This window comes from Phyllobates terribilis, unplaced genomic scaffold, assembly GCF_046119375.1.
Source record: "Phyllobates terribilis strain yellow unplaced genomic scaffold, ASM4611937v1 Scaffold_9__5_contigs__length_417890890, whole genome shotgun sequence".
Taxonomy (NCBI): domain Eukaryota; kingdom Metazoa; phylum Chordata; class Amphibia; order Anura; family Dendrobatidae; genus Phyllobates; species Phyllobates terribilis.
The window spans coordinates 63,634,190-63,654,662 of record NW_027362769.1 but is presented as its reverse complement, the minus strand read 5'-3'; the positions used below and the strand labels follow the sequence as shown (position 1 = coordinate 63,654,662).

The 20,473-nt window shown below is 42.0% G+C and overlaps 1 protein-coding gene across 3 annotated transcripts in view; it reads right to left on the bottom strand.

The window, feature by feature from the left end:
* Positions 1–10,984, bottom strand: part of ARMC8 (armadillo repeat containing 8) — a 114,864-nt gene extending 103,880 nt beyond the window's left edge. For 2 of the 3 annotated variants that reach the window (XM_073646534.1, XM_073646535.1), the window contains exon 1: positions 10,708–10,983. In XM_073646534.1, coding sequence (XP_073502635.1) covers positions 10,708–10,824 — 117 coding nt within the window. In that variant the 5' untranslated portion in view covers positions 10,825–10,983. Of the gene's footprint in view, positions 1–10,707 lie in introns of all 3 variants that reach the window. The other variant, XM_073646533.1, reaches the window with a different exon arrangement.
* Positions 10,985–20,473: the final 9,489 nt, after the last annotated feature.

Below are 20,473 nucleotides of genomic sequence, written 5' to 3'. Positions count from 1 at the left end.
GCAAGGTGAATGCTTCAGCGAGGTGATCAGCCACATTGGAGATGTAAGGCCATTAAAAGGACTGACATCAGAAAAGTTTGTAGACACTAGCTGACAACCCCAGAAAAAGATCAAGCTGCTAAAGATCTCTGAAAGTGGCTTATCCCCTCCATTTTAAAAGAAAAAAAATTTAAGATCAGTGCTACAAAATTTAACGGGGTTTCTCAACGCCAGCTTATGCTATAAATGTGTGATCGATGCCGGTTCCACCACTTCCTCAGCAATATTTGGGGCTCCTATTGGAATCTACAGAAAGAACTGCAGCCATCGATCTAAGCACCGCTGCAGCATTTTTTTTGGTGGTGTTTCTATTCAAGTTCTCGTCCCCTAGAATCATAAATACCAGCCGCCGTCTTCATCTGTTTTCGGCGCCACTCCAATCGTCTTCTGCAGGTTGTGACCTGCCAGATGGCTCCAGTGTTTGCTGGACTAGACGGAAGTCACAACTCAATGTAAGTCTATAAGAGACAGAAAGAGGGTCTCAGACTTGCATTGAGAGCTTGTGACTGTAACTGCTGACTTCTGGTCAGTCAGAAGTTGTGGTCACAAGATGGCAGCGCTGGGGAGAGCTGAAGACAGCAGCTGGTGAGTATAATACTACGGGCAAGGACATTACATTATTGGTACCACTCCAGAACCGACGTAAAAACAAAAACCACTGGAGTGGTGGTGCTTTAATGTTCCAGATGGAAAACCCTTTTATTTTCAGTACTTTCCCTAAAAAAAATTATATATATTATATATATATATATATATATATATATATATATATATATATATATATATATATATATATATATATATATATATATATATATATATATATATATATATATATATATATATATTTATTTCATAATTATATATGTTTTATAATCATACATACATACACGACAGCCCATGGACAAATGTTATTCAATGCACTTTTTTTCCACTGAATCTGCGTGGAGAAATAAAAAAAAATTTGCAGCATGCACTAGTTTCTTCCGTAAATTAGATGAGACTGCCATTCAAGTCTACGAGAGCAAATAAAAAAACAAAGCCTTACGGAGCCACAGTATAGCATCGGATTTTTACAGTTGCATTGCAATTCTATGACATACAAGACCATTTACAGTTTGCTAAGTTATTAACAGCTGCTGTAAAAAAAAAAAAGGATTGTACACAGAAGACAGGTAAGAGAAAAAAAAAAATCCTCCCACTTTTCTGGATGAAACTCTGAATGACGTTTTATACTCTCGTGTGAACCTGCCCTTCAGATCAGATCTTACTAATACGTATGTGACTGACTACTGACATCTTCTATCAGCTTCCCAAAGTTTAAATCATCCACCCCGAGTTAGAAAACTATCATCTCGTCATACAGAATATATTGTAGCTGTAATTTATTAATCCCAACTGATATGTAATATCAGACCAATCCCTGCAACTTTCATTACAAGAGGGGAACTGACAGTAGAACTTTGGTTGCCAATGGCACATGCCAAGGACACTACTGCAACGACCACTTCGATATCGGCTATACGCAGCACATACATTCACACTCACAATCATTCAATCCTCCATTACAAATTAGGCTTATTAGGAAAATTTACAAACTTTCTGCTATTTGGAATAAACCAAATAATTTAAAGGCGTCGGCCACTTTCTCTGGTTATTGCAGCTTTCATCATACACTGACCATACATACATACATACCATACTGACCAGCACTTCTGTCCATACAATGGCAGCTAGTGGAGGAGCTTGTGACCAGACCATCAGCCTCCTTCTGTTATGTGACCCTCACATGGGAAAGCTGCTTTTCTACTGCCGGAGACTGGTGGACTGGTCAGATGACCCTCCATGCGTAGACATTATATGGACAGAGGTGTATGGGGGACGCTGCACTAAGACAAAATGGCCAATCCCTTTAATATCTAAACATAGCTACTATAAAAAAGCTTCTCCAAATTCAACACAAAATACCACTTTTACTGACTACTGCAGTTACAGAGTAATTCAACCCCTTAGGGTAAGTGCACACACGTTAGGTTTTTTCTGCCCCAAAATCTGCTGATATATTTTCTCTGGCAGGTGATTAGCTGCGTTTTTGTTTTTTTGTTGAATTCTCTCTCATGTTCATGGTAATAAAGTTTAGTGACTACAGAGAAAAAAAAATGTTTTGTCATTTTTGACCCAAAAACACTGCAAATAAGCAGCAAAAGGTGCATTTTTTGGTGCGTTTTTGCTGCGTATTTCATCCCCTCCATTACTTCCTATGGATGAAAAAACGCTGAAAGAAGTGACGTCGCTTTCAGCATTTTTCTAATCACTGAAAATACGCAGCAAGCAAAAAGCAACATGTGGGAACAGTGAATTCTGGTTTCTCAGACTTTGCTGGTACTGCAAGACACAGCTGAAAAATTTACATAAAAATCTGCAGCAAATACGCAGCAAAAACACAACATGTGTGCATAACCCTTATTGATAAGTGTCTTTAGTACCTAGCAGAGCACATTTGGCTGTTATGACTAATCCAAAATGTTATCTATTGGGGTCAAATCAGGTGGCTGTGACAGCCACTTAAGAATCTTCCAGGACTTCTTCTAAGGCCACGGCCCCACTATCCGTATTCGGTCAGTATATTTTCTCAGGAGTGGGAGTCAAAACCAGGAGTGGGTGATAAATGCAGAATTGGTGACTTGTTTCTATTATACCTTTTCTCTGATTGTTCCTCACCTGGTTTTGGCTCCCACTGCTGAGAAAAAAATACTGACTAAATACTGATAGTGGGGACATAGCCTAAAACAAAGTATTGGTGGACGTTGCAATATGCTTATATGCTTGGAATCATTGTGCTTCACGGTAAGCATCACTGAGCCCCGAACCATGCTTCACTGTAGGCCTGGTATTCTATCCCGCAAAAGAACAAAATTCCCAAACTTCTGTGGCATAATTATATGGTTTTGAGCAGGGCTGTGGAGTTGGTAAGCCAAACCGCCAACTCCCAACTCAACAGCCCAGCCTCACTACTGAGCATGTACATAAAGTGCAGCACAGATTCATCTCAACTAAAAGCTGAGATCCTTAGATCAGGAACAGAACAGACATTTATAGGACATTTCAGAACTTTCCCAAATTCTTCTGAAAAAATTTACAGCACCTCCTGCATTGTACTACTATATCCAATGTATTATATATTTTAGTAGTCAGTCGGTCCATTTTATACTGGCTCCACTAAAATGGACACAGACTCAAGACTCCACAACCCTGGCTGTGAGAGTATAGTTTTCTGGTGCTTTTGGGTCAGTAGAGGTGACATCTTGTAGTTCAGGCACAGTCTGTCAGCGTTTAGTAGGCTACTTACTGTGCACACTGAAATCTCAGTGTCTACTGCCTCCAAATCTTGAAACAGGTCCTTTGCAGTCACTCCAGATTTTTTGACTATTTGCCTCCTCTCAAGTCTGGTTGCAACTGGTGATAGTTTCTTAGGCTAAGTGCCCACGATGCAGAAATACTGCAGAGCATTTCGGCATCTACCTGGCAGATAAAAACGCGTGCGGATTTTCTGACAGGCAGAAGCGTTTGTGAAACATTTTGAACATGCGATCTCGCAAGCGGGTTGTCAAGCAGTTTTCAAAGCAATTTTAGCATCACTTGGAAAAGTGTTTGACAACTTGTTCACACTATATAAATCCATGCAACCGGCAGTGATTTATGTTGTGTGACCAAATTACGATGCTGCAAATAGTAAAAAAAAAAAGAATAAAAATGTTGGGGGTTAAAAAAAAAAAAAAAAAAAACTCATTATACTCACCTTCTGATGGCACGTCATGGAAGGTCCTTTGACACCACCGCGAGCAGCCGAAGAGCCAGCAGCGCCGCAGAGAGCAGACAGGGGGCCATCAGAAGGTAAGTATATGTTTTTGTTTTTTTATTTTATTCTTAACTACATGTACTATGGTACCCGGGCATGGAGCAGAGACTCCTCTTCTCCAAACCCGGGTACCATCCGCGCATTGAATCGCATAAAATCCGCATGCATACTTATATGCATGCGGTTCAATGCAAGTCAATGGCGGCGATTTTGCCGCAATTCCACAAAATTAATGGTAGTGCTGTGGAAATAGCACATGCAGATCATCATTGGGAAACAGGGCAGACAACTTAACAAGCGGTTTTAATGCGTTTTCGCAGCGGAAATGCAGCCGCGGAAACGCCTTAAATCCGCATCGTGGGCACGCAGCCTTATTCCTGCCACCTCCAGGTATTGTAGACAGTGTTCCTTTAACTTTGAAAACTATGCTTCCAATTATATCTCGAGGAACAGTCAATGCCTTGGTGTTGCCAAGGAAAAGTTTATAGAAAGTACAATGATCTCTTAAAGGGGTTGTCCCCTTACAAAGAATACCCACCCCCCATGCATGCATGCATACATACATACATGGACATGACAAAATGCTTTACTGACCCTCCGGGGTCCACTGCTGCTCTTGGTATCTGATATTGGCCACAGAGTTGACGTCACATCAATAGCGCAGCAGCCAATCAGTGAAAGCAGGGGGGCATGCCATCTACACAGCCCCTGAGCTCAGTGATGGACTGCCATGCTGTCGACATGATGTCAGCACTGCTGCCAATAACAGACGCTGTGAGAAGCGGTGGAGATTTAGTGCTGGACCTGAGGACAGCAACTATAGCCAGGTTTGTTTTTTTCATAATTAACTGCAGCCAGGAGTTTTCTGAAAAGGGACAAACCCTTTTAACTTTTTTTAGACCACGCTCCTGATAACCCAAAATTATTCGAGAACCGGAGGCCACAGCTCACGAGAGGTGGGTCAGATTCTTTAGAAACACTAGCAGAACTGCTGCCTGGAGATGAATCACGTTAGAGTAGCTTTGGCAATTATGACCTGCTGCTATGTACTAAATATTATCATGAAGGGGTTGAATAATTCTGCAGTAGTCATTTAAAGCGGCATTTTGGGTTGAGAACATGTACCTAATAAACTTAATTTTCAATGGGAGGGTGGAAGAGGTTTAAATACTCTTGCAACTCTAAGACAGACAAAAAGGAAAGACAAGTGGAAATGTTTTAAAAAAATGGAAGTAATAATTTATTTCTATCAATTACCAAAATGCAAAGTGAATGAAGAGAGAAATTGAAATCAATATTTGCTGTGACCACTTTTTGCTCGTTCATCGGGTGCTCGGCAGACTGTTTATACTGTAGGATTATTGTGCATGAGTGTTCCAGGGCAGGCTCATTCATGATACTCTTGCAGTATAAATGCACTTTCAATTCCCTTGGCCAACCAATGCATCTGCGGTCTTCAATGTTGCCATTTCTGGTGTCCTCAATGTTAAGCAACACAGGCAGACATCTAGCATGCAATACCACCAGGAAGGCGTCCCATTGGCTCCAAATCAGAGCTCACAATCTAGACTCCCTATCAGTATGTCTTTGGAGTGCGAGAGGAAACTCACACAAACACGGGGAGAACATACAAACTCCTTACAGAAGTTGTCTTTGGTGGGTTTTGAACCCAGGACCACAGCAGTGCACTGCTAACCACTGAGCCACCGTGCTGTCCATGAATTGACAGATGGATTTGCGCAAGTCTGCATCCATAGATCTGTGGTTAGTTCTCCGCGATGTTTGGAACAATCTCCCTGCTGATGTCCTTCAAAAATTGTGTGCAAGTGTATGTAGAAAAATTGATGCTGCTTTGAAGGCAAAGGTCACACCAGAATATTGATTCAATTTATTTCTCTTTTGATCATTCATTTTGCTAATTGATAAAAAAGAAACTGGTAACACTTCAGCATTACTTCTACTTTGGGGTGCTGGGCAGTGTGGAACCTTCTATAATGGCCAATGGTCTGTATTTGGATATTTGATTACAGTAATCCCTTTCTATAGACAGGACTAATGGTGGATACTTGATTGTGGTATACATCAGTATAATGCTTTACTAATATTTGATTTAAGAGATGTATACCTATTTTTTGTACTCCTGTGAGAATTTGTTGCTATTTACCTTGGAATATTTAGAATATCCTAATGCTGATTAAGTGTAACCTACATTAATCTTTTATACAAACCTCTCTTTGAAAGATAATTAATTATGTATATAATGTGAAATACTCTATACTGAGAGATCTGTATCTATCTCTCATATTTGAAACAATATGTTGCTATCCATCTTGCACATAATGTTATAATTGGGGTACTAATCATGCAAAAATATCTTTTGATATCTGATTGGAGAAAATTGTATTCACTCTCTATACTTTTAAAAGGGATATACTAGTATATTTGTTACTTTTGCATTGGCATCCACTACTACCCATATGCCTTAAGGATATATCTAAACCGCACTGCCAGGGAATTTTCTATTGGTGTTTTTATGGGCAGAGATGATATTTTATAAAAAGCATCTAAATTAATCTATATGACTACTCCATGTGATTTCTATAGACATAACGAAGGGAGATTTAATAGACATTCTTGACTTACTTGGGAAACTCCTTGCATATAATTTATGGATCTATATATCCAAATTTTTCTATTTTACTTCTACACCTGCCTACATCTTTAGCACAGTACTTGCACACACAGTGAAGGAAATAATTATTTGATCCCTTGCTGTTTTTGTAAGTTTGCCCACTGAAAGACATGAACAGTCCATAATTTTAAGGGTAGGTTAATTTTAACATTGAGAGTTAGAATATCCCAAAAAAATTCAAGAAAATCACATTGTATAAATTAGAAAAATGTATTTGCATTTTGCAGTGAGAAATAAGTATTTGATCCCTCCGGCAAACAACACTTAATACTTGGTGGAAAGCACAGCAGTCAGACATTGTTTTGTAATTGATGAGGGTTGCGCCCATGTCAGGAGGAATTTTGGTCCACTCCTCTTTGCAGATCATCTCTAAATCAATAAGATTTTGAGGCTGCCGCTTGGCAACTCGGAGCTTCAATTCCGTCCATAGGTTTTCTATGGGATTAAGGTCTGGAGACTGGCTAGGTCACTCCATGACCTTGATGTGCTTCTTTTTGAGCCACTCCTTTGTTGCCTTGGCTGTATGTTTTGGGTCATTGTCTTGCTGGAAGACCCAGCGACGGCCCATCTTCAAAGCTCTTACTGAGGGAAGGAGGTTGTTGGCCAAAATCTCACGATACATGACCCCAGCCATCTTCCCTTCAGTACGGTGCAGGCGTCAGGTCCCCTTTGCAGAAAAGTACCCCCAAAGTATAATGTTTCACCCACGATGCTTCACGGTTGGGACGATGTTCTTAGGGTTGTACTCATCCTTCTTCCTCCAAACACGGCAAGTTGAGTTAATGCCAAAGAGCTCAATTTTTGTCTCATCTGACCACAGCACCTTCTCCCAATAACTCACAGAACCATCCAGGTGTTCACTGACACACTTCAGATGGGCCTGCACATGTGCCTTCTTGAGCAGGGGGACCTTGCGGGCACTGCAAGATTTTAAACCTTTAAAAGGCGTAATGTGTTACCAATGGTTTTCTTGGTGACTGTGGTCCCAGCAGCCGTCATATTATTAACAAGTTCCCCCCCGTGTAGTTTTAGGCTGATCTCTCACCTTCCTCATGATCAAGGATACCCCACGAGGTGAAATTTTGCATGGTGCCCCAGATTGATGTCGATTGAAAGTCATTTTATATTTCTACCATTTTCTTACTATTGCACCAACAGTTGTCTCCTTCTCTGTACAAAGAGAGAAAGTCCGCACCTGTGCAACTGGTGAGCAAATACCCTGGACCGCAATCCAAATGAGAGACAAAGAGTCCACAACTTCCAACAAGACCAGGAGCTTACCAATAGAAGAGTAAATGTCCAAAGCAATGAAAAAAGAAAAAAAAGGTAGCACTCACCGGTCTTCTTGTTAAAAAGCCATAAAGGTATTCCATTAAAAATGGTACAGGGGGAGAATGGAAGGAAACCTCCGGACGACGGCCGTTTCGCTCCTTCTTGTGCTTCAACGGGTCCTAAGGTACGAAACGACCGTCGTCCGGAGGTTTCCTTCCATTCTCCCCCTGTACCATTTTTAATGGAATAATACATTTATGGCTTTTTAACAAGAAGACCGGTGAGTGCTACCTTTTTTTCTTTTTTCATTGCGTTGTCTCCTTCTCACCCAGCGTCTTACTTATGGTTTGTAGCCCATTCCAGCTTTGTGCAGGTCTATGATCTTGTCCCTGACATCCTTAGAAAGCTCTTTGGTCTTGCCCATGTTGTAGAGGTTAGAGTCTGTCTGATTAATTGAGTCTATGGACAGGCGTCTTTTATAAAGGCGACTATGTAAGACAGCTGTCCTTAATGCAGGTAACGAGTTGATTAGGAGCACCTAACTAGTCTGTAGGAGCCAGAACTCATAATGGTTTGGAAGGGATCAAATACTTATTTTTCACAGCAAAATGCAAAAAAAATTATCAATTTATACAATGTGATTTTCTTGATTTTTTTTTCCCCGATATTCTAGCTTTTCAATGTTAAAATTAATCTACCCTTAAAATTATAGACTGTTCAGGTCTTTGTCAGTGGGCAAACCTACAAAAACAGCAAGGGATCAAATAATTATTTCCTTCACTGTACATACACGCACAGAGTGAAATTTCTTTAGTCCCTCTGACAGACTACTGTTACTAGCATAAAAATGAACTGCAAGATGGAACAGAAACAATTTAGAAATTCCTACAATTGCAATAAATTTTACGCTAACCAAACTGGTTCCACTGGTTTTGGAGATTTATCCCCTTAATGACGCAGCCCCATTTCTTCAAATCTGACATGCGTCACTTTACGTGGTAATAACTTTGAAATGCCTTTACATATCCAAATGATTTTTCGTGACACAATGTGCTTTATGCTAGTAGTAATTTTAGGCTAACCCCTTCACACCCGGGCCATTTTCCATTTTTTGCTCCTCTACTTCCCAGAGCCATAACTTTTTTATTTTTCGGTCAATGTGACCATGTAAGAGCTTATTTGCTGGACAAGTTGTATTTTTGAACGACACCATTGGTTTTACCATATTGTGTACTTGAAAATGGGAAAAAAATTCCAAGTGCGGTGAAATTGCAAAAAAAGTGCAATTCCACAATGGTTTTTTTCTACCATGTTCACTAAATGCTAAAACTGACCAGCAACTTTGATTCTCCAGGTCACTGTCAGTTCATAGATACCAAAAATGTATAAGTTCTTTTTTATACAAGTTGTGGAAAAAAAAAGTTGCCATTTTCATTGATGTTCTAAAAATAAATATGTATTTAAAAACCAAAACTGTGCAATAAGGCAACGAACAATGCACCATGTTATAACTAATGCACAATGGCCCCAATTCATCAAAAGTGTTTATGGCAGAAAACGAATGTAACATACTTTGAAAAGACGCAAAACTTTTGTGCAACGCAAAGATGCGCAAATTTGTTATTTTTGGCGTTTTCATGCCAGTCCCTGACAAAGTGGGTGAAGAATGGGCAGGATGAAGGAGTGGCTAATTCGTGATGTACCTTACACCAGAGAGCTTACTTTTGGTGAGGTGCACAACACTTGTGAAATGCACCTGATGCACTAACCCCTTCACCGCCTTGGGTTTTTCAGTTTGTTTTCCTTTTTTTGCTCCCCTCCTTCCCAGAACCATAACTTTTTTATATTTCTGTCAATATAGCCGTGTGAGGGCTTGATTTTTTGCACACAACTTTGGGAGTTGTACTTTTGAACAACACCATTGATTTTACCATAGAATGTACTGGAAAATGGGAAAATAATCCAAGTGGGGTGAAATTGCAAAAAAAAGTTCAATTCCACGTTTTTTGGGGGTTTTACATATACGTAATCAAGAGGAAGGAAGGAGCAGCAGCAGGTCTTACTTTCTCTTGGTTACTTATATGTCCAAAAGCGGGGCAAGTGACGCCAGCGCTCATTGGGCACAGGGTTCAAGTGATGAAACAATTGCACGTGAGCCCCAAGAACACGAGTGCTGATGCTGTTGGAACAATGCCAGCACAGGAGGTGAGTATAGGTGTTTTTTTGTTTTTTTTTTTTAAGGGGAAAAAACATTCAGATTGAAAAGGGGTTGTCCTAGTAGTGGACAACCCCTTTAACAAATCAGCGCGCATGCATGCAAAGACCCCCATCACTGCACGTACGTCACGCATACGCAATGACCCCCGTCACTACATGTGCAGTATATACACAGGCCCCTGGCACTACAATATACATCTATACACAGAAAGACCCCGCACGACACCTTGCTCTCTACATCACCAACTTTATATGATCACAGGAGCAATGTGGTGCAGGTCTGTCACCTAGCAATGTGGGCAGTGCGCCCCAACACTCACAGGAACTTTCCCATGGCCCACCCTGCAGTATGGTGGCCTGACACAGAAGGAGAAGGTGCCCCAACAGTAGAGGCCATGGTGCATCCTCCCTGGGAGTTGTAGTGCTCTATGTAGGGCCAATACACTGACGCCCTCCTGTCACAGCTCAGTCCCTGCCCACTACTGATGGCAGCCTGTGCACTTGTAGGAGCCCGGGGCACAGAGGCCTTCCGCCCACATGCCACAAGCCCACCCTCCCCGGTGGGTGCCATCCCCCGCACAGAGGCGCTGCCCGGCTGGGTGCGGCCTGACCCCGCTGACATACTCACAGACAGCACGCTCATCCGGAGCGGAGGCTCCAGCACACACGCCATCTTGGTCATCCCGCCTACAGCCGCATATTCCACTCGGATGGTGGCATAGACACGAGCCCTCTTCGCGTACATGGCGGTGGTCGTCACAATACCGGTTGGGATAGAAAATAATCAGCTATTTTTTCCTGTTTCACTTATTTTATTTTGACGAGGCGGAGACCTGTCTGCTGTGTGGAAAGTGCGGGCTGGAAGCGGGCGCAGGTTTACGTGAAGTGACAGCTGCTGAGTGCGGCGCCGCGCACGCTCCGGACGTGGGATTATTTGCACGCAGATAACAAGGCGCGAAAGGATATTTATATCCGGTGACCTCAGGCTGTAGATTACTATACGGATGAATGAGCGTGCTGCGTGTCCGCTCCGTGACTCTGTGTGCAAGTGCCCCATATTCACAAACTTCAGGAAAAGTTTTTTAAAAAAATTTGCTTAACCCCTTAAGTAGCAAGCAGTTTTGCAGTTTTTGCATTTCCATCCTTATCCCCTCCCTTTTTCCAAGAGCCATCATTTTTTTTATTTTCTGGCTGACAGCCATGGGAGGGCTTGGGTTTCTGAGGGACTTAGGTGTACCTTTGAATGAGACCGTTCATTTTATCACATGGTGTACAGGAGAATGTGGATTTTGTGGATTTTGTTTTCTCCGCGTCCAATCTGCAGTAAAAATGACCTGGAAATCTGATTGTTCTGGCCGGGACAATTACGTCATCACCAAACTTGCGTTTATTTTGTTTTAGTAAGGCTGGGTGCCCACGTTGCGGATTACAAGCGTTTTTGATGCGGAATTTCCGCAGCGTAAAACGCTTGGTAATCCGCACCCCATGGTCCCCAATGGGATTCCGCAAGTTCTATACCCATGCTGCGGATTTTTCCGCAGCGTTTATGCTGCGCTCAAAAATCTGCAGCATGTCAATTAATTTTGCGTTTCCGCAAGCGGAATTGCCTTTGTCCAATGCATAAAAAACGCAAGGCAATTCCGCATGTGGAAAACGCGCGATAAACGCGTGCGGAATTCCGCATGCGTTTTTCCGGGAGAGGACTTGCAGAAATGAAGCAGAAATTTTCTGCTTCATTTCTGCAACGTGGGCACATAGCCTTAAAGAGGTTGCCCACTACAGTCATGGCCAAAAGTTTTGAGAATGACACCAAAATTATATTTTCACATGATCTGCTGGCCTCTGGTTTTTATTAGTATTTGTCTGATGTTTATATCACATACAGAAATATAATTGCAATCATATTATGAGTACCAATAGGTTATATTGACAGTTAGAATGAGTTAATGCAGCTAGTCAATATTTGCAGTGTTGCCCCTTCTTCTTCAAGACCTCTGTAATTCTCCCTGGCATGCTCTCAATCAACTTTTGGACCAAATCCTGACTGATAGCAGTCCATTCTTGCATACTCAATGCTTGCATTTTGCCAGAATTTGTTGGTTTTTGTTTGTCCACCCGTCTCTTGATGATTGACCACAAGTTCTCAATGGGATTAAGATGTGGGGAGTTTCCAGGCCATGGACCCAAAATCTCTATGTTTTGTTCCATGAGCCATTTAGTTATCACCTTTGCTTTATGGCAAGGTGCTCCATCATGCTGGAAAAGGCATTGTTGGGCGCCAAACTGCTCTTGGACGGTTGGGAGAAGTTGCTCTTGGAGGACATTCTGGTACCATTCTTTATTCATGGCTGTGTTTTTAGGCAAGACTGTGAGTGAGCCGATTCCCTTGGCTGAGAAGCAACCCCACACATGAATGGTTTCAGGATGCTTTACAGTTGGCATGAGACAAGACTGGTGGTAGCGCTCACCTCTTCTTCTCCGAATAAGCTGTTTTCCAGATGTCCCAAACAATCGAAAAGGGGATTCATCAGAGAAAATGACTTTGCCCCAGTCCTCAGCAGTCCACTCCCTGTACCTTTTGCAGAATATCAGTCGGTCCCTGATGTTTTTTTCTGGAGAGAAGTGGCTTCTTTGCTGCCCTCCTTGAAACCAGCCCTTGCTCAAAGAGTCTCCGCCTCACAGTGCGTGCAGAAGCACTCACACCAGCCTGCTGCCATTGCTGAGCAAGCTCGGCACTGCTGGTAGTAAGATCCAGCAGCTGAAACCGTTTTAAGATACGGTCCTGGCGCTTGCTGGTCTTTCTTGGGCGCCCTGGAGCCTTTTTGACAACAATGGAAGCTCTCTCCTTGAAGTTCTTGATGATGCGATAGATTGTTGACTGAGGTGCAATCTTTGTAGCTGCGATACTCTTCCCTGTTAGGCCATTTTTGTGCAGTGCAATGATGGCTGCACGTGTTTCTTTAGAGATAACCATGGTTAACTGAAGAGAAACAATGATACCAAGAACCAGCCTCCTTTTAAAGTGTCCAGTGATGTAATTCTTACTTAATCATGACTGATTGATCGCCAGCCCTGTCCTCATCAACACCCACACCTGTGTTAATGGATCAATCACTAAAACGATGTTAGCTACTCCTTTTAAGGCAGGACTGCAATGATGTTGAAATGTGTTTTGGGGGTTAAAGTTCATTTTCTGGGCAAATATTGACTTTGCAAGTACAGTAATTGCTGTTAAGCTGATCACTCTTTGACATTCAGGAGTATATGCAAATTGCCATTGCAAAAAATGAAGCAGTAAACTTTGGAAAAATTACTATTTGTCTCATTCTCAATACTTTTGGCCATGACTGTACTTTATCACTGATGACCTGCCCTCAGGATAGATCATCAATGTCTGATCGGCCGGGGTCCAACACCCGACACCACTGCCAAATAGCTGCTACCAGTGACCACGTGTTCACACTAGTCTTTTTTTTTATGCAAATTTTCAGCTGCCTTACCAGGTAAGTCTGAGATTTCAGAAATCTCATGCACACACCTTGTTTTTTTTCGTCCTCATTATTTTGTGCTTTGCATGTTTTTTTTGCACAATAGAGCATGTCACTTCTTTCAGCGTATTTCACCCATTGAAAGCAATGGATGGTTCAAAAAACGCCTAGTGTTAACGTTTTGCTGCGTTTTTAGTGAAGAAAAGTTTACCATATTGTCTTGGTGACCTGAGATGGCAGTTTGGATTAGTGCAGTTTAATTAAATTAGTGATGCATATAAAGTAAACATTGGCTGACGAAGGTGTGAGATTGATCAATACCTATGGCTGACCAGGGTGTGAAATGGAACACTGAGCAACTCAATGACAGACCAAAGTGAGAAAGTAAACAGTGTCCTACAAACTCAATGCACTGCCAGTATCTTAGGTAAACTATTCCAGACCAATTCACCTCCCCCTTGCTGTTATGTAATGTATATTTTTTCATGATCATATGTCTTGTGTTGGTGACCTGAGTTCATATTTCTGTGGTGGAAGAAAGCTGAACTTTGGTATCCTGAAAACCACAGCGAAAAAAATGCACCAAAACCTGCGTTTTTGACGTGGCTTCTTTCCTGCCAAGCGATCAAGTTTTGCTGCCGTAAAAAAGCTTAGTGTGATCATAGTCTTAGAAGACGGAGCAGCTCCGCAATTGAGCACTTCTTGTCGACGGCCGCCGACACAGATGATAGCTGATCGGTGGGGGTGTCGGACCCTGGCTGATCAGACATTGATAACCTACCCTTAGGATAGGTCATCAATGAAATAGTAGTGGACAACCTCTTTAAGTGTTGAGAGAATTTTTTTAGGAATTTGAAAAAAAAAAAAAACAGCTTGTCACCATTTTTCAAAGCCCATAACATTTTTATTTTTTCTGTCACTGAAGTTGTGTGAGAGCTTGTATTTTGCATGGAGACCTGTTGCTTTTATTGATACTATTGTGGGGTAGATGTGACGCCTCTTGTTGCATCTTTTGTGGAGTTGCGGCAACCATAAATCTGAAATTTGGGGATTTTGATTTTTTTCTTTTCTAGTTTTTACAGATCGGATTAATTAATTTCTATTTTTGTAGATCAGACTTTTCTGAAGACGTAGATACCAAATATGTGTTGTTGTTTTTTTACACTTTATTGTGGAAAAGGGAGTGATTTGAACTTTTATATATTTTTTTTTACTTTTTAAAACTTTTTTTTCTTCTCTTTTTTAGTCCCCTTGGGGACTTGATGCTGCAGTCATTTGATCGCTTGTGCTTTCCCCTTCACTGTAAGTCTGAGTCACCCTTGACTCTGTGCTTTTCTTCAAACCGCACATCCAAGCCTTTACAGGTGCATCTCACAAAATTAGAATATCCTCAAAAAGTTAATTTATTTCAGTTCTTCAATACAAAAAGTGAAAACTCATATATTATATAGAGTAATTACAAACCGAGTGATCTATTTCAAGTGTTTATTTCTGTTAATGTTGATGATTATGGCTTACAGCCAATGAAAACACAAAAGTCATTATCTCAGTAAATTAGAATACTTTATAACACCAGCTTCAAAAATGTTTTTAAAATCCGAAATGTTGGCCTACTGAAATGTATGTTCAGTAAATGCACTCAATACTTGGTCGGGGCTCCTTTTGCATCAATTACTGCATCAATGTGGCGTGGCATGGAGGCGATCAGCCTGTGGCACTGCTGAGGTGTTATGGAAGCCCAGGTTGCTTTGATACCAGCCTTCAGCTCATCTGCATTGTTGGGTCTGGTGTCTCTCATCTTCCTCTTGACAATACCCCATAGATTCTCTATGGGGTTAAGGTCAGGCGAGTTTGCTGGCCAATCAAGCACAGTGATACTGTTTGTAAACCAGGTATTGGTACTTTTGGCAGTGTGGACAGGTGCCAAGTCCTGCTGGAGAATGACATTTCCATCTCCAAAAAGCTTGTCGGCAGAGAGAAGCATGAAGTGCTCTAAAATTTCCTGGTAGACGGCTGCGCTGAGTTTGGTCTTGATAAAACACAGTGGACCTACACCAGCAGATGACATGGCTCCCCAAACCATCACTGATTGTGGAAACTTCACACTAGACCTCAAGCAGCTTGGATTGTGTGCCTCTCCACTCTTCCTCCAGACTCTGGGACCTTGATTTCCAAATGAAAATTAGAACACTGGGACCTTGTGGAGTGTCAATGACTGCCTACTGGACATCTGTCAAGTCAGCAGTCTTCCCCATGATTGTGGAGCCTACTGAAACAGACTAATGGACCTTTTTAAATGCTTAGGAAGCCTTTGCAGGTGTTTTTTGTTAATTATTTTAATGTACTGAGATAATGACTTTTGTGTTTTCATTGGCTGTAATCCATAATCATCAACATTAACAGAAATAATCACTTGAAATAGATCACTCTGTTTGTAATGACTCTATATAATATGAGTTTCACTTTTTGTATTGAAGAACTGAAATAAATTAACTTTTTGATTATATTCTAATTTTGTGAGATGCACCTGTACTTTCCCCAATTCAAAAATATTTCCAGAGCTCATCCCTTCCTCAACCTTGAATCTATTAAAATGTAAGTTTATGCCCACTCGGTTCAAGGAAAAAATCAAGCATGTGTGAAAAACACAGATAACACTCATACATGAAAATCAGAAGTCTGAATGAGGCCTAAGGGCTTTTTCACACGTTACTGTGTCCGGTACGTGTGGTGACAGTTTCCACACGTACCGGAGACACTGACACCTGCAGACCCATTCAAATCTATAGGTCTGTGCACATATCAATGTGTTTCCACGGACCATGTGTTCTTGTGATCCACACGTAGACATGTCCGTTTTCGGCTGTCAGCACAAATCACATGGACCCATTCAAGTCAATGGGTCTGTGTAAACACGTACCGGCACCTGGGAATCAGTGTACAGTTAGCACTGTTCCCAAGCGCCCGATGCTGAATGCTGCCCTCATCATTGTCTCCTGCCAGCACTGTGATCAGCACCAGCAGGGGACCATGACCATAGTATTAATTTGCTCCCAGTGTCTCCACCTGTAAAAATAAGAATAAAATATAAAAAAAAAAAACCTTATACTTACATGTCCTAAGTGTCCCCCGCTATAATCCATGTGACTGCTCAGCAGAGTAGCCTGAGAGAATGACTCCTGCAGGAGTCATTCTCTTTGGCGTGAGCGGTCGCATGGATTACAGTGGGGAACACTTAGGACAGGTGAGTATATGTATTTTTTTTATTTTATTCTTATTTTTACAGATGGACACTGCGGGAGCAGACACTACTACTCTCATCATTGTCCGCTGCTGGTGCTGATCACAGCACCGGCAGGGAACTATGATGAGGACAGCATTCAGCACCTGGCACTTGGGAACAGTGCTACCTGTACACTGATTCCCAGGCGCTGGTACTTGTGCTCCTGATGCGGCACACGGTTGCCACACAGGACACGGATATCTCTGTTACTGTTTTTTGCGGTACCAGAAATGTTGGGACGTGAGAAAGAGCCCTAAGACTGTGAGCCCACGATGAGTTTTGGGTGAGTTTTGACACTTTGTCAAACGCAGCGTCTTACATTTCCAGCAAAGTGGATGGGATTTATAGAAGTCTGCCCACTGTTTTTTTTTATCTCATATACAGTACAGACCAAAAGTTTGGACACACCTCATTTAAAGATTTTTCTGCATTTTCATGACTTTGAAAATTGTACATTCACACTGAAGGCATCAAAACTATGAATTAACACATGTGGAATTATATACTTAACAAAAAAGTGTGAAACAACTGAAAATATGTCTTGTATTCTAGGTTCTTCAAAGTAGCCACCTTTTGCTTTGATGACTGCTTTGCACACTCTTGGCATTCTCTTGATGAGCTTCAAGAGGTAGTCACCTGAAATGGTTTTCACTTCACAGGTGTGCCCTGTCAGGTTTAATAAGTGGGATTTCTTGCCTTATAAATGGGGTTGGGACCATCAGTTGTGTTGTGCAGAAGTCTGGTGGATACACAGCTGATAGTCCTACTGAATAGACTGTTAGAATTTGTATTATGGCAAGAAAAAAGCAGCTAAGTAAAGAAAAACGAGTGGCCATCATTACTTTAAGAAATGAAGGTCAGTCAGTGCGAAAAATTGGGAAAACTTTGAAAGTGTTCCTAAGTGCAGTTGTAAAAACCATCAAGTGCTACAAAGAAACTGGCTCACATGAGGACCGCCCCAGGAAAGGAAGATCAAGAGTCACCTCTGCTTCTGAGGATAAGTTTATCCGAGTCACCAGCCTCAGAAATCACAGGTTAACAGCAGCTCAGATTAGAGACCAGGTCAATGCCACACAGAGTTCTAGCAGCAGACACATCTCTGCAACAACTGTTAAGAGGAGACTTTGTGCAGCAGGCCTTCATGGTAAAATAGCTGCTAGGAAACCACTGCTAAGGGGACAGGCAACAAGCAGAAGAGACTTGTTTGGGCTAAAGCACACAAGGAATGGACATTAGACCAGTGGAAATCTGTGCTTTGGTCTGATGAGTCCAAATTTGAGATCTTTGGTTCCAACCACCGTGTCTTTGTGCGACGCAGAAAAGGTGAACGGATGGACTCTACATGCCTGGTTCCCACCGTGAAGCATGGAAGAGGAGGTGTGATGGTGTGGGGGTGCTTTGCTGGTGACACTGTTGGGGATTTATTCAAAATTGAAGGCATACTGAACCAGCATGGCTACCACAGCATCTTGCTGCGGCATGCTATTCCATCCGGTTTGCGTTTAGTTGGACCTTAATTTATTTTTCAACAGGACAGTGACGCCAAACACACCTCCAGGCTGTGTAAGGGCTATTTGACCAAGAAGGAGAGTGATGGGGTGCTACGCCAGATGACCTGGCCTCCACAGTCACCAGACCTGAACCCAATCGAGATGGTTTGGGGTGAGCTGGACCGCAGAGTGAAGGCTAAAGGGCCAACAAGTGCTAAGCATCTCTGGGAACTTCTTCAAGATTATTGGAAGACCATTTCCGGTGACTACCTCTTGAAGCTCATCAAGAGAATGCCAAGAGCATGCAAAGCAGTCATCAAAGCAAAAGGTGGCTACTTTGAAGAACCTAGAATATAAGACATATTTTCTGTTGTTTCACACTTTTTTGTTAAGTATATAATTCCACATGTGTTAATTCATAGTTTTGATGCCTTCAGTGTGAATGTACAATTTTCATAGTCATGAAAATACTGAAAAATCTTTAAATGAGAAGGTGTGTCCAGACTTTTGGTCTGTACTGTATACTTTGCATAAAGTGACCTGCGCTGCATTTTTCAAAACATCTTCCTGCTTCACAAACCACTCTATAAAGCTAGACAGGCGTCCTTTCATATGAGACCAACAATTCTATTATTTTGTTAAAGGGTTATTCCCCAAATCACAAATGATCCCCTTTTTATGGAATAGGAGGTGACTTGTTGATCTCTAGAGGTCCGGCTGATGGAACTCAGAGCGATCCGGAGATTGAGGCTCCGAAGAGCTGAGAATGGGGCTCTGCAGAACCATTTTGAATGAATCGTAGATTCATATACTCAGCTTCCACTCCATTTACTGCCAACAGGACTAGCAGAAGCAGCTGAGTACAGCACTCGGCTTTCTCCGACAGCCCCACTGAAAATGAATGAAGCAGAGGTCAGTAGGCGCACCTCTGATCCATTCAAAACAGGGCTGCAGCAACACGTATCCAAGGGATATCGGGTACAAAGTGTTATGGACGCTTCCTTTACAGCATGAAGCATTTTCCACAGTATCCTTCCGCTGTAGTCTACTCCAGGGCTAGTGAGGCACACTGTCTCTCCCTATTTCACCACAACTGCGCTGCAGTGCTGATCAGAAAGTCTGCTTACTTGCTCTTCGGTTTCGCATACTATTTCTTCCACTACTGGCGCCCTCGAACCCTTGACTCCCACCAATCCATCATATTCAGTCCAGCTTAGGTGTTACCTTCTGTGTTACAAACTTTGGGGTCCGTAACTCGGCGTTCAATCCAAGGACATGTCTCTGGAAGGCCACTCTGTCTCGTAGGTCCAAAAAAGCCAACACACTGCATGGCCGCCTCATATGGAATGAATGGAGCAGCATTTGAGCATGCGCACCACCGCTCCAATCTAAAGGGGATAAAAGTTCCTCTAGATTGGAGCTTGTTTTCAAGGGACAACCCCTTTAATTGTTCACACAATGTTTCTGCATTTAAGTCTAATTTTTGGTAAATAATTGATGACCTGGTGTAATTTGTCATGTGTTGTTCACCTGAGGTTGTATTGACCTCATTTTATAACTTCTAAGGACCAGACTTTTTAATATATCCTGAATAAAACACAATAGAATTGTATGGAAAACATTATTGTGTTCTTCACAATTCAAGGTACATTGCCCTTATGAGATCTTTTTCCTGAAGGTATGTGGCCCTCAGATTCTTTATCACCAGGCAATCTGAAGAGCCAACTTAGACTAAGAATAGCCACCACTGGACATACACCATGGTGCAGCAAGGGCTAGCAATTTGTCCCTCCAATTTTGTGGGTACTTATTGTTTAAGGAATTCTGCTTTTTGAGAGGGTTTGCTGCATTTACATCTCTGGGCCCGAAGAATATTAACCTGGTGTTACTGCATTCCTGCTGTTCCAAGTTACAAGCACATGGTTTTCTTATGGCGACAGTATCCTTGTTTAAACCCACTTAGACTTGAATTGTAAAGGCCACTGGTGGACCAGGACACTGGTTGTGTACGGTGATGGTGGCATGCACGGTTTCTACGTACGTGTCTGTGTGTAGTCAGGAAAGAATTTTAGTGGTGGCCTAATAACTGCAAGGACCAACGGAGGTGCTGGACAAAGGTAAACGAGTGGCTGC